The sequence below is a fragment of the Ahaetulla prasina genome, chromosome 2 (genome assembly GCF_028640845.1).
Source record: "Ahaetulla prasina isolate Xishuangbanna chromosome 2, ASM2864084v1, whole genome shotgun sequence".
Lineage (NCBI taxonomy): Eukaryota > Metazoa > Chordata > Lepidosauria > Squamata > Colubridae > Ahaetulla > Ahaetulla prasina.
This window is the reverse complement of record NC_080540.1, coordinates 247,477,416-247,492,814: the sequence shown is the minus strand read 5'-3', so window position 1 is coordinate 247,492,814 and position 15,399 is coordinate 247,477,416. Positions and strand designations below refer to the sequence as shown.

The window sequence follows — 15,399 nt, the reverse complement described above, 5'->3', positions numbered from 1 at the left end:
GTCAACAACAACTGTTTTGCTTCAATAACACTTACACAGAATTTTATTACAGTTTTACTAATCTCATTCTCCCATTGCTTTAAATGAGTTTATCGGGGGGTGGGATGGGGTGGGATATAGGTTTATTACAGTTCACTGCCTTTATTTTGTCTGCTTCACTGATGATTTCCAGCAATCCTGGTTACTAGTTTACTAGTTTATAATTAATTGTAGCATTTAGAAGCAAATTTGTCAGTTTGATCAATGCATAAACAGATTTTTATGATTTTATTTATTTACTATAATTCTGTATTGCTGAGACTGCTGAGGACTCATGGGAAATTCTAAATCTAAACATAGTTACAATGTAAGAAGTAGAAAATACTAAGGATACTAAGAGAACTGAATATATCTTAATGCAATATGAATAAAGAAAGATATGCTACCTTTCACAAATATTTGAAGGAATGTCTACCCTTAGCTTCAGAAGCTCACTAATTGACTTTGGGGCAAACAATCTCTCTCAACGCAACCCATCTCATAAGGAAATTGTGGGGGGAAATGGGAGAAGAGATCATTATACCTTTCTCCTTGAGGATATATATCCAAGAAATAAATAACTTCCCAACAAGAAGATGAAATCAACAGTGGATCAATTACCAAGCAAAACAATAGACTTCTTTTCTGGATGTGTTCAAGCAGAATTTTAAATTGGATTCCTTCAATGAGAAAATGGCTGGCCTAGAAGGCCCCTTGCCATTCCATAATTTGAAGATACAGAATAATCATAATAACTATCTTTACTTAAATTAATTTTAATTAAATATGATTTACATCAAATTTATTTTTTTGCTATGTCCCTGGCCATGTCTTTTTAGGAATGTGGAGCTTCAGCAAACTACTTAGATACGAGGTAGGGTTTAAATATTTAAAACATAAATGTCATCAGAATTTGTGCATTTATTTATTTATTTATTTATTAAACATATATCTCATCCATCTCACTTAGAAGCAACTCTAGGTGGTTTACAACAGAGTTAAAAATAGCAAGGTACAGCATTCAATATTAAGATTAAAAAAATATTAACATTAAAATTAACAAAAGTAGCAAGGACGGGAGAAAAGTGCCCTGAGTGCAGTAGAAACTTTCCCTCAGTCCAGTGATATCAAACCTTTCAACACCGAGTGTTGAAAAGGGCGCATGTGCGTGCAGCACTAAGTGCCAAAAAGGGAGCACTTCACACACACACACACATACACATACGCTCTTCAACCAGGAAGAGGAGCTGCCCAGGGGGCATGCACACACCAGATAAGGTACTTCCAGTTTCCACTTCTGAAAGCCAAAGCAAGTCTTCCTGTTACTGCATGTGACGTGCATGCTCCCATCTGAAAACGGAAGACCAGCTCTTCCAGTTTCCAGCACTGCCACACATACAAAGACCAGCTGATCATCATATGCGCATGTGCACCAGAAACCCGGAAGAGGAACGGGCGATGCCGTATGTGCCAGGCAACATGGCTCCGCATACCATTTCAGGCATACAGGCCATAGGTTCGCCATCACGGCCTCAGTCCAATAACCACCTCCAGTATGGTACATCCCCATTGTGATCCCAAACCAATTGGCAGAACGAGGTTTTAAGGACCCTGCAGAAAACCAAGTGTGTGGGTATGGATCTCACCTCAAAGGGCTCAATGTTCTGGAGGGCAGGAGCCAGAGCAGAAAAGGCTTTTCTCCTGGAGCCCTCCCAGCAGAATTCCTTCACCGATGGGGTCCACAGCATGCCCCTTCTGCCAGCATTGATGGGGTAGACCCATTGGGGTGAGACAGTTCCTCAGGTAGCCAGGGGCAATGCCTTAAAGGGCTTTAAAGGTAATAATCAACACCATGAATTGGATCCAGCAGCAAAATGGCAACCAGTGGAGCTCACACAACAGTGGTATTACGTAGGTCACCCTAGGGACCCCAAGAACTACCATGCAGCTGCATTCTGTACCATCTGTAGCTTCTGAATCCTCTTCAAGGGTAACCCCATGTAGAGCACATTGCAATATCCAGCTCTGAGATGACAGGGGTTGAGAGCCTGAGCAAGGGGACTGATGATTCAGGAATATTTAGTACATTAAGAAAATGTCTGCTTGTAATGGTAGTTTTCCAAATTGATCAACAGATAGGAAGTGTCTATGTAAACATCAAGCTTATTCATTGTCAGTTGAAAGTTTCAGCTGCTCACTACATCATAGGAAGGCTGTTAGAAAGAAGCCTAAGATGCTTCTGACAATGTATTGGCAGATAAATAGGTTCTAAGTGGGAAATAGTTCAGCTTCTAAAATTCTTGTAACACCATCCTTTTCTGCCATGAAAATGATTAATTTCAGTTTGGGGTACAAAAGAGCTGGATCAGCCTGCCCCATGATATATTAATGTTGATCCTATTACCCCCAATATTTAATTACTATTTTCATCTTAAAAGAAAAAAACACACAAAAATGCTGAAAGGATATAAGAGTAATCCAAATAGCTGAATATAAATAGACTAATTAGTTTAACAGATCATTATACAACATGGGTTGCAGTACAACTAGACAAATCATTATTTGTTATTACTGGAGAAAAAACATATGCCATCAATAGACAGGTGCTAATAGCAATCTTAACTAATAGGTAACACATGTTCATAGTGCTATCTTGCATTTTTGTACATTAAATCTTTATTGATAAATAGCCAGTAGTTTTTATCTATTTAGTTCAAATATTTAATGCCAAGAAAATAATAGATATTTTAACTATATCAGTTTTGTTACATACTGTATCAAATATTTGCACACATATTTTAAAGTCAATCGTCATAGATGTATCACAAAACCTTATGCATATTTACTCAACATAGTTCAATAATGCTTACTTCCCATTAATGGAAAAGTTTCAAACTGTAGGATGAGAGTATTTAAAATGTATTAATACTCAACGGAATTTTAATAACATCTAACACTGGTTTTCTATGACCTAAAGATGCAACTAGTGTTAAATTCTGTTGTGCAGGTACTAGCTAAACATATTGTGTTATTTTATACATGTATATATCACACCACTTTAATTATCAATATTTACTGTGCATATTTTGTTCTTTACATAGTTTATAAAATGTTTCTTTTCCCTATAGGAAAAAATCCTTCTGTGGCTTCTTCAGTTTATGCAAGAGCAAGGGATTTCTTTGGATGAAATTGATCAGGATGGTAATAGTGCAGTTCATGTGGCTGCTCAGCATGGATACTTAGGATGTATACAGGTAAATAATCAAAATAGGAATAGGCTGCCAAATTTATGACCTTCTGGTTTTGCTGAGCTACAAATCCTAGGAGTCCCAGCCAAAATGGTGAGGGATGCTGGCAACTGACAGCAACATTCGGAAAGGCACAAATAACACCCTTGTGAAATATTTCTAACTTGAAACATAAGATCTATTACATTGGATGTCAGTTGATGTATGCTATGTTCTAGAACAGTGTTCCTCAACCTCAGCAAGATAGATTGATTTACTGGCGGCCTGCGGGCCAGATGCGTCACCTGCAGGCCATGCCCACTCCAGCTCCACGAATGGGAAAACCGTTGCGAAACATCACATGATGCAGCAAGTTTGACACCCATGCTTTAAAGTATGTAGGCTTCAACTCCCAGGATTTGCAGTCCACTAATCTTAAAGTTGTTGAGATTAAGAAACACTGTTCTAATACACTCAGAACAGAATGAGGCAATATGTTTGGCCAGCAGGAAAAATGGGATTTTGCATAAGATATGGCCAAAATGGGGAGGTATTGTTTCAAGCTCAGAACACTTAGAATGTTATGTTAGAACTTTTTAGTTTCTGTTGGTATCATGAATCAAGATTTCAACTGCCTGATTTTGAGCTACATTCCCCTCTCAAAAAAGAAGAAAAATTGTTGGTCATCTAATTCAGGAAAAAAACAATATACAGTGTTCATATCAGTGACCTGTACATAATTTTAAATGATATTCTGGAATAGATATTTTTTATTAAGAAGTATATGGAACCTAGGCCAACTATCATACTGCATATGAAATAAAATGTTAAAAGTTATGATATTTAGGTAGTTACTTACCAAGCACATCTAAATTATATTAAAATAACCAAAATATCTTTACAATCCCCAAGGCATGTCACAACCTTTGAGAACCCCTAATGTTTAGAAATTAAAAGTTGCAAAATTTGACACACCCTAAATTACTGCATGTCTCTCTCACTGCTAATATCTTTTAAGTAGAATGCTTCTGTCTGATGATCTGATCTGATATGAATGCTGTGTTTTTGTAAATGCTAAAACTTACTATGATCCTGGAGCTTCTGAAACTCCCAATAAGGAAAAGGGCAGTCAAGTTTTTATTTTATAATAGCGGTTATTTATTAATAACAGCTCGATTAAAGAATTCAGCTTTAATTCTATTATTGCACTAATAACAAGTGCTCTGCATACTATATTGTTCAATAGTATTTCAGCTAACAAAATAATTACAATATAGTAACTCAATAGAATGTATTTATTAAATAAAATATAACAACCGGAAAATGAAAATGGAAATTTTGTATCCGTGGTGAGTTATTTAACATTAAAAGCTAAGGCCATCATTGAAATGACATTCTTTGAAGTATTACAAAGTATTACATCACATTCTTTGAAGCCTTTTAAAGTTAAGAACACATGAAAGACCTTGAAGGAACAGATCATTAATTCTCCTAGTTCATTCAACTTCTAAAGATCATCTAAAAATTATTGTAACCTTCTCAGCACAAATGCTATATCACATCCTTTTTTCACCAAATAACTAAAATATGCTACTTATACCAGTTCCTTTTATGCTCCTTCTCCCTGAATCTTGCTGCATTCATCATGTCTAGCTTCATCCAGCAGGACTGAAACCACTTAGAACCTCACAAGTAAATCTAAGAATTTAGAAAAAGTTAATATTTATTGAAGAAAGTTAGACGACCATAACCAAAAAAATTTCAGCAACTTCAGTTAAGCTATAGTCAGAAACTAACTTTACTTATTAAAAAAAAAGCAGTTCAAATGCTTTTGTTCTTTGTTTTTGTTCCTTTCCTGTGTAATAGTCTACTTCGCCCCCACTTTGAAAGGAGCTGGCCTTGTTTCCCTCAGTGTTCTGTTTTTGAAATGGTGAAATGTGTTCTTATTTTGTTTTCTTTTTTACTAGCAGTGTGAGAACTCACTCTCCCATATCACTTCTTACAGTAATAGTTTGTATAAGCTAGACATCCCCAAGCTGGATTCATTAACTTCTGTGGGGAATTACAACTCCCATGATTCCCAGACAGAATGTCTGTTGGTTTTGTTAGCTAATTCCTGAAGTTGTATACCTATTATATCTGGTGGGAATAAAACTGGGAAGGCTGCCATAGATGTCTCTAATATATACTGAACCCAGTGCCACTCAACATAACAGCTGCTCTTAATATTTATATATATTTTAGACTCTGGTGGAATATGGAGCAAATGTGACTATGCAAAACCATGTTGGAGAAAAACCTTCCCAGAGTGCTGAACGGCAGGGATACACCATGTGTTCACGTTACTTGGTAGTTGTGGAGACGTGTATGTCACTGGCATCCCAGGTTGTGAAGTTAACAAAACAGCTAAAAGAGTAAGTATTAATTGATTGCGGTATTCCAATTGTTCTCAAAACAGGGCTTTATTAATGTTGTATATAATTTATGCTGCTTTATGGTTCATGCATATCTGTGTGGTAGATTATATAATACTTTGAATTGAAGATGTACCACCAGTCAAAAGGCAGTGAGTCCTTAGTTAACCGCATATCTTATTATTTATGTTTATATTTATTATTTATTATTTATGTTTGGGACATCTGATGGACATACTGAAAACATGTTCCATGGATAAGCATAAACTGTGCAAAGGTTTTCCAGGAATGCTATCTGAGCAAGGCATGTTGAAATAAACCTGAATTCCCTAGACTGTGAGACTAATGACACATACGTCACTTGTAACATAGAATTCTGACTTTCAATTCTACTTTTTTTTTATAAATAATTTTTATCCACCATCAAATCACAATTTCTTTCATTATGCCATTGCACTCTCTATATATAGAAATGTGGATGCAAAGCATTTACATGCTTATTAAATTATTCATAATTTCTCTCTAGGAATCTGCAATTTATTCAAAACTTTCCTATTCAGCACTAGCTCAGTGATAAGAATTGGAAAGCAGATTCACCCCAGTTGCTTGATTAAACAAGGAGAATGCCTTTCCAAACCTAGCTCTGCTGCTTTATTGACAAATAGTTCTCTAAGATTGTTAAACGTACTAAAGAAACTGCCACAACTCACAATCGAGGTTAGGACTGATAGACCACAAAGTTTCTTGTTGGAAAAGAAGAAAGTACTGTTGATTCCAGAGCAGTGGTCAATCTAGTTCCTTAGATTGTTTGCTTAATTTCTCTGCTGCCCAGTTAGTTAGATCTGATTTTGTATAATCAAGTTGAAGCCAGCTAAAAAAAATTACGATGATGCCAAAATGATAACACAGTGTAATAATGTCATAATAATGTCATGATTATGTACTTGACATGAGATTGATGCAAGCATATAAGTTTGCCATTAGGCCTTATCATTTGCCCCTTTTTGGCTTTCTCCTGCAGACATCCATGGTTGAAACCTATTGTTTTGCAAATTTTTATACCTACAATTCATGTGTTGTGAGTTTTAAACACTTGGTTTTTAGGGTTACTTATGCCTCCACTTAATAGATCCCTATATTTCAAGATAATATCTCTGTGATAGTTGATATTTATAGAAGAATGTCAAACACTTAAGTCTACATTGTTTTGCAATTTATAATTGCCTTAAATAAATATACCTAACGTAGTAATCATTTGCATTGGAGACAGATTTGGTCTCTATCAGGTATTTAATTCAAGAAACGTTAACACTGAAAAATGTAGTTGGAAGACAAAAACAGGTAGAGCCACAATAGCCAGAAATAATAAATGGAAATAATTCAGAAGCCTGCAAAAGAGGTAATCTTGGAACTTTGTGTTGCAATCCAATGCTGACAGATAGTAGGGGTATAAATAGCACAAAAAGAAAATATGTAGGCAAGAAAAAGAAAATATTCTGCGTTTCTAGTTCTACAAACTAGGCTAGTGGTGAACCATTTAAAATACGTTTTGCCATTTCCAGATCCTTTGCTATGCTGTATGAGCATTTCCATTTGTAAGTACCACAGATTCAGCCGACATATGGTTGAAATCATGTGAATGCTTTCTAGCTTTAAATTTGTCCTTTCAAAAGCTCTACAACTGAGAAGCGAGTTAATAATCTATGTCCTTTGAGCCAGGAAATTATCCACTTAAATATACCACAGCTGGACTTGTGCTGTCAGTTTTGTTCCACATTTTAAGCAAATCATTCTGAAAGTGAAAGCAGTAATGAGGAGGTGGCTGCATTTTTATGCACACTCTGGCAATATCATATGGCTTTAAACTGAGAGAAGGAAAAATATAGCTGTTCTGGAAATTTTCTATTTCAAAGTTAAACATTAGCCAAGTTTTTATAGGAGGGAAAAAAGGGTACCATAGTGTAGAATGTAGCAGCCCACTAGCCAAATGTGTGATGGATGAAAGCAGAGGTGGGCTGCTGCCGGTTCGGGCAAACTAGTAGTTCTGATCAGCACCTGAGTTTTTTTTTTTTTATTTACATTTATATCCCGCCCTTCTCCGAAGACTCAGGGCGGCTTACAGTGTATAAGGCAATAGTCTCATTCTATTTGTATATTTTACAAAGTCAACTTATTGCCCCCCCAACAATCTGAGTCCTCATTTTACCTACCTTATAAAGGATGGAAGGCTGAGTCAACCTTGGGCCGGGCTTGAACCTGCAGTAATTGCAGACTGCTGTGTTCTAATAACAGGCTTCTTTACAGCCTGAGCTACCACGGCCCTGGTTTGCCCACCTGCCCTGGTGTTATCCCATCCTATATAATCACCGTGTCTTTGATGCTGTGCACATGTGTGGAAGGCGCGCGAGCGAAACTTGTGTGCATGTGTGCATTTTCGGTTCTGGGTAAACCAGCTGTTACATTATGTGACGCCCACCTCTGGATGAAAGCTGTCAATTTCCAAACCGTTTACAGGAAGCACAATAAATTTAGGATACTTCGTATATATCTATATGTATTCTAGTAGAGCAATTACCTAAAGAAAATACGAGTCCTGTTACATCAAGCCAAAGGTCCAACCTACTTCAAGCTCATTACTATTCCTTGTTCCCAAGTATACCAAAATCCCGCTCCTTGTACTAGAAGTAGGATTCTGACACAGTATATCTCCTCATAAATTATATGTCATTCTTTCTTTACATCTTTATTTGCATCTTTTTCACCAAAGGGATCAGATCACCAATTACCACCATCACCAATGGGCCTCTTGTGACTCAACAGGCTAATGCAGTCTGTTATTAACACAGCTGCCTGCAATTATAATTACTGCAGGTTCGAGTCCCACTAGGCCCAAGGTTGACTCAGCCTTCCATCCTTTATAAAGGTAGGTAAAATGAGGACCCAGATTGTTGGGGGGGCAATACAAGTTGACTTTGTATATAATATACAAATGGATGAGACTATTGCCTTACACAATGTAAGCCACCCTAAGTCTTCGGAGAAGGGCGGGATATAAATTCAAATTTTAAAAAAAATTAACACTTATAACCAAATAAATTATGTCAGATTATAGCCCCTCACAGACTATCATTGAACATGAAGCAATTTATCTTGCAAAAAATGGCAAAAATCTATGGAGGGGGGAGGGGGAAAATTAAATGAATTAAATTAACAAATAAAACTCAATTTCATGACAGTAAATTTAATATTTTTTGGTCTAACTAGGAACTAGAGGTCTCTATGCAGATTGTAAATTTGTTTAAATTTTAAAAATGAGGTTTTTAAAAAATCATGTCCCCTACCTTTATCTCCTCCAAATAGTTTTACAAGTCTGGAAAAAAGCTTTTCTTTTCTTACTGTAACAATTGCAAACATTTCTACTGCTTGTTACTCACTTAACATGAAGAAATGAGAGAATGGAGAATGGAGACTCCAAAATCTGACACCACCATTTCCTCAAAATGCAAAGCAATTTTTGGAAGTGGATGAAAGAAACTAAACAAAAAGATTTGAGTTGAGTGAATGGAATTAAAAATGAAATGGTGAAATTATTTGGGATGAAACCAACCTGAGGAAGGAGTGTTTTAGAGATTTGTATGGAAATGAGAGTTATGTGGCGAAGAGTATAATTAAAATAAATGTTATAAATGTCAAGAAAAGGTTAATGAGAAGTCATAATGTGTGAATGTTGACAGATGTAAAGCTGCAGGTAGAGATAGTGTAACTGTAGAAATGTTGAAATATATATGTGGTTTGCAACTTACTTAACATGTGTGCAAAGGCTGCATCTGTGTCTGATGACTGGAAGAATGCTTTTATTGTTCCCCTGTAGCAAAAGTGACTATAATAATTACAAAGGGATGGGTTTGTTAAGTGTGCCTGGGAGGATGTTAGGCAGGGTTTTGACTGAAAGAGGAAAAGAGGTGATAATGAGAAAACCTGAAAAATACACTATAGCTTTATGCCAGGCATGAAGTACACAGATTTTTGCTCTTGTAGCAAGTTGTTAAAAAATGTAGAGTGAATGGGTCAAAAGAGAAAGATTCAATAAGAAATGTTGGATGGAGTTTATGACATTCTGGAAAAAGAAAGAGAATTTGAAAGAACAGAAAGGGGAGAGAGAGGTGAGAGTTTTGCTTTTTAAAGGAGTTTGCTGAATGCTGTGTTTATCATAACTAGTCATTTAAAGCCTATTTTATTTGTTTATGTAGCTATGGCATAAGTGAGTTATTCAAAGTTCTGTTTTGTAGTGTTTATTATTGTGTTATTGCTACTATCCCTTTCTAAACTCCTGGAAATATAGCATCATAAGACAATAAAAGGTAAAGGTTCCTCTGCACATGGGTGCTAGTTGGTTCCAGCTCTAGGGGCGGTGCTCATCTCCGTTTCTAAGCTGAGGAGTCACGCTGTCAGAAGATATCTCTGTGGTCATGTGGCCAGCATGACTAAACCCCAAAGGCGCATGGAGTGCTGGTCCCTATTTTTTCTACTTGCATTTTTTACATGCTTTCAAACTGCTAGGTTGGCAGAAGCTGGGACAAGTAACGGGAGCTCACTCTGTTATGCAGCGCTAGGGATTTGAACTGCTGAATTGCCAACCTCCTGGTCGACAAGTTCAGCATCTTAGCCACTGCGCCACTGCATCCCATAAAACAATAGCTATAGCTAAATAAATAACAATGTCAATAAAATAAATAACATGCTAGTGTTTTAATTTTACTTCATTTTTAAATTCTATCTAAAAGTATTTACCTAAAATATCCCATTAGAACGGGTTTTTCAAGAAATGTCTAAAACCTAAAATCATATTTATGAGAAAAATCCACATATAGTTTACTAAAGAAAAAAGAAATAAAAGACTAATTCACAGACACAGACACACATAAATAATGTTATGCAATTAAATTACTTTTAAAAAATTAGTCTTTTTTAACAATAGGAAGGGGGGGAATAAAATTAAATCCCTGGCAGTAAAATCTTTGATTAAATATAGAAAAAGAGATCACTTCTCCAGAGTATTGTATAGCTAACAACAAAATAATGTCTTTCAAGGATTGTAGTATCACAATGCTTAAAACAGGTACCATGTACTGGAAAAGAGATTTTTAAACAAGGATTTATGTAGAAAGTTTGCAGTTTTATTAAACATAAATCTTATTGGAAAGAACCAATTGATGAATAAGGGTCATGTTTTAAAATAAAATATATAATCTAGTACATGGTACTTGACCACTTAATGTTAAATATGAAAGTGGTAATGTACGAAACAGAAAAATCTAGATATTGCTTCCGTGTTGCTAACAATGCTATAAACTTATTTAGTATAAAGTACACTGCTTTGTTTCTTTAGTTTTGACTTATAAGCACTGGCCTCAGTTCACCCTCATTTTGTGTTTATTGAGTCACATCATTCCAAATGAATGCTGAATAAGTGTACTAGCTCTCTTCTAAATGAGTGTCTACCATGAGGGAAATGGAGGAATGCATTTAATAATTTAAAAAAAATTAATTGCAAGTTTTTCATTATTACATGTTTCTTCCATGATGAGCTAATTTCAAATTTCTTTTATATTAAAAGTTTCTGAACTTTTTACATTTCAAATCAGAATGGGACAACTCACTACAACCAACTCGGCCCAGCCAACTCATCTCAGTCAACTTGCCCTGGCCTACTCACTACAGGACCACTCACCATGGGATATTTCAATGTGGGTAACTCAAGTAGAATTGCAGTTCACCTCACCTCAAAGGTTGATACGGTTGATACCGTTGATACAGTTCAAAACTAAAGCAAGACAAGGCTTGCTGCAATTCACTTGACCCTCTCTTGAGTTATCCTGTGGTGAGTCATTCCTCCACAAAATGGCCAGGTCAAATCAGCTGGGATGAGTTAGCTATGACCCTTCCAAATTGTATACTTTACATTACACTATAAACTATTTTGGAAGGTCTGTAGTTTTAAAAAGCAAGTAAAGAATTATTTACACCATTCTGTGTACAGGTAGTCCTTGACTTACAGCCATTCATTTAGTGACCCTTCAAAGTTATAACAGCACTGAAAAAAGTGACTTATAACTGTTTTTCACACCTACGACGGTTGCAGAATCCCCATAGTCACATGATCAAAATTCAGATGCTTGGCAACTGGTTCATATTTATGACAGTTGCAGTGTTCCGTGGCATCTGATTACCTTTTGCGACCTTGTAACAAAGTCAATGGGGAATCCAGATTTATTTAACAATCATATTATTAGATGAATAACTGCAGTGATTCACTTAACAACTGCAGCAAGAACGATTGCAAAATGGGACAAAACTTATTTAACAACTATAGTATCTCACTTAGCAACAGAAATATTGAGGTCAATTGTGGTTGTAAATTGAAGACTACCTGTCCATCTATCAAGACTATATTAAATGGACAAGTAAAAATGTTACTGCCTAAATAAAATTGGGAAAAAACCCAACATTTAAATTTAATTTTCCCCTCAAGTCATTGGTAAAAGTGGTTAAAGAAAAGTATTGCCAAATTTCAATGACTCCTGTTTAATCAGACATCAGTAAATTCCTAGTTATGAATTCCAAAGCTCTGGCAATCTGTTCCTTAAAATTCTAATCTCACAGTTTACAGCAACATCACTGCTAGTAATAAATAATATATATAATGCAGGCAACTTTCAGAGGGTTCAATAAAATGATCAAAGTGCTGTCACAAGTATTAGAAGCAATTTGTAGAACAGAGATCTCCTTTGTGTATGTTGGCATTTGTATATGTTCTCTGAGTGCAGCCCTTAAATTATAAATGAGCAGGGCTCTTTTTAAAGGGATGTTTACTAAAACAATTGTGCCTCCTTTGGTACATTGATGGACAGCTTTTTTTAGGAACAAAAATGGGGTAACAATGTCATATTTCTTCCAGGCAGACAGTAGAACGTGTGGGTTTACAGAATCAACTCCAGGAGCTTCTAGAAACTCAGAGGGCAGATGGAAAATCACAGTCAACATCTTCAAGGTAACTAGGTTTATAAAAGTGGGATTCAGTTTCTGAACAGGTATTTCTCATAATTACTACACAACTAAATTATGCTTCAACTAAAATTTTAATCTGAGTTTTTTTAAAAAATGTAACAGAAATATCACACAATAGAAATTCATATTGAATGCAAAATAGAGAAGGTTCTGATATGTCAAATGCAAAAGTATGATTATTTTGCTTCTACAGAAATACATAATATAAAAAAGGAAAACTTGAGAAAAAGGCAGTAATTTCTCCAATATCTTGTATCTATAGCATACATAAAGTTTTGAGAAGATCCAAGCAAGTGTAGTTAGCCTAGTGAGATTAATGTCAGGTGCAAAGAATTAAAACAACACTAATTAATCAGAGCAGTATGTCTATTTCTATTCACCTATTTACAAAACCATCGCCAAAACTAACTGCAATCACTATAGAACAACAAGATAAGCAGATTCCACCATACCAGTGTAGTTACCGTCCAAAGTGTAAATTTTAATGTTCTAGCCAAATTCTGGTCATTGCTAAGAATTCTGACCTGATACTTGATCTGCCCATCTGGAGACATTCCATGCCAAGATGGAGAAGGCTGCTTCAGATCACTTGTTTAACCTCTTCATCTAAACTTCCTCAGACATGTAAATTGATAAGAATTGATAAGCTCAGACATATCAGGATTTTTACATCCTGATATGTAAAAATGGAGTGGAAATCAGTTATGCTGCTCTATTCATATTAAATTCAAATATAACAGTGAGAAGAATATTTATAGATTTCCAACTCCTCTCTCCCCTTCTCAATGTCTTTTCCAGTGTTAACATAAGGACTATCAACTGAATTGTAAATTCTGAGGCATAGACAATGCTGTTTCGCTGGTGATGACCTTAGTATTATGGTTGACTGTTAATAATATTATTACTATTCCCATGAAGTCAAAACTATGCTGATTATAATCAAGAATAATATTAGATTTTAACTCACAAGCTACAAACATCTAATATAAATGTTTATTAGAAAATTATTCTGAGAGAGACTAGTAAAAACTGAAAATAATAGATCCTAGCTTGCAAATAGAATTACATTCTTAAATGTAGCATAAATGTGCAAGTCCATAATATATTCCAAGTGGATGAGGTCAAAAATAGAAGGCAATAGGAATGCATAGGAAAGGGGAAGAAAATGTAATGGAAACTTCCATGTTGTGTCTGTATAATTTTGATTGTGGTCTTCTGTACTAATTTTTTTTTCTTTCTCCACTGAAGTTCACCATCATCACCAATTTCTGGCAAACCTCAGTGGAAACAATATGATACAGATGATGTGACTCCACCAAAAAGTAAACTGAGCACTCATGATGGGATTCAGATTCATGGCAGTGCAGGAACTCACCACCCTAATCGGCCCAAGATGAAAGAGGAGGAATCTGACAAAATCCTGCGCCAGTTGCTGGGGAAAGAAATCTCTGAGAATGTCTGCATGCAGGAAAAACTGTCCTTAGAATTTCAGGATGTTCAGGCTTCCAAGAATACAAAGAAGGTACCGTTGGAGAAAAAGGAACTGAAATTAGCAAGACTGAAGCATCTAATGCAGAGGTCCCTCAGTGAATCTGACACAGATTCAAATAATTCGGAAGACCAAAAGAACACACCGGTGAAAAGAATTGATAAGCCCAGGCCACGGCCTATAGTGGAAAATACTGAAAGCACTGAGAATTTGCATCTCATGATTAAGAAACATGCTTTGGCATCTGGGCGCCGGTTTCCTTTTGGAATTAAAACCTCAAAATCGGTGGATGGTCACAGCCCTTCTCCCACTTCTGAAAGTAGCGATCCTGATAATGAATCCCACTATCAGACTGGAACTGTGTCTCAAAGCCAGGTTGGGGGAGACCCCAGTCAAGCCAATCCTGATACCACGATTGCTCCCAAAGTAGCCACGAGTCCCAAGAGTGCCCTCAAGTCTCCCTCTTCAAAACGCAGGACTGCCCAGAATTCAAAACTCAGAGTGACATTTGAGGAGCCTGTGGTACAGTTGGAGCAAACAGAGATTGGTTTAAATGGAGAGAAGGACAAAGAGCAAAATAAATCTCTTCCACGGCCAATACCTAATACTGACACTGCGGAGCAGCAGAAACGTCCATTTGGAACATTTCGATCCATAATGGAGACACTGAGTGGCAATCAGAACAATAATAATAATTATCACTCCTCAAGTTTAATCAAGACCTCATCACCCTTTACCTCATTAGGAAGAAAAGCCACAGATAGCAAGGGAAATTCAGCAACTTCTACAAAAGGAAAAAATAAACCAGTGAGTTATTATAAAGGGTTGAGGGAATCTTTGTGCTTTTCATCAATAATTTCTGCCAGAAATGAATGCCCAAAATAATGATATATGCATTGCAGGATTAAATTGATATTAGCTCATCATCACTGGGGAAATTTAGGAGAGGTGAATGATGATGTGGGAACATCTGGAAGGTGGCAGGAAAAAATTGGAAAGGGTGTAACACAAAAGATTTCTGAATCAGCTTTTTTCAAAATGTGGATCATAATGCGAACTTTTGTATTTGCTTGGATGAAGTGATGACAGTAAAAGCCAGCTTGCATTCTCACAGAAGAAATATCAGAGTGTTTTGTTTTATATATAGGTCACAGATGAAAGGAATATCTCATCATTTTGCTTT

The 15,399-nt window shown here is 36.1% G+C and overlaps 1 protein-coding gene across 2 annotated transcripts in view; it reads left to right on the top strand.

Annotated features, from left to right (window-relative positions):
* Positions 1 to 15,399, top strand: part of SNCAIP (synuclein alpha interacting protein) — a 126,615-nt gene that overhangs the window by 96,807 nt on the left and 14,409 nt on the right. For both annotated transcript variants that reach the window (XM_058170999.1, XM_058171000.1), the window contains exons 7-10: positions 3,147 to 3,272; positions 5,490 to 5,659; positions 12,618 to 12,710; positions 13,976 to 15,023. In XM_058170999.1, coding sequence (XP_058026982.1) covers positions 3,147 to 3,272; positions 5,490 to 5,659; positions 12,618 to 12,710; positions 13,976 to 15,023 — 1,437 coding nt within the window. The remainder of the gene's footprint in view (positions 1 to 3,146; positions 3,273 to 5,489; positions 5,660 to 12,617; positions 12,711 to 13,975; positions 15,024 to 15,399) is intronic.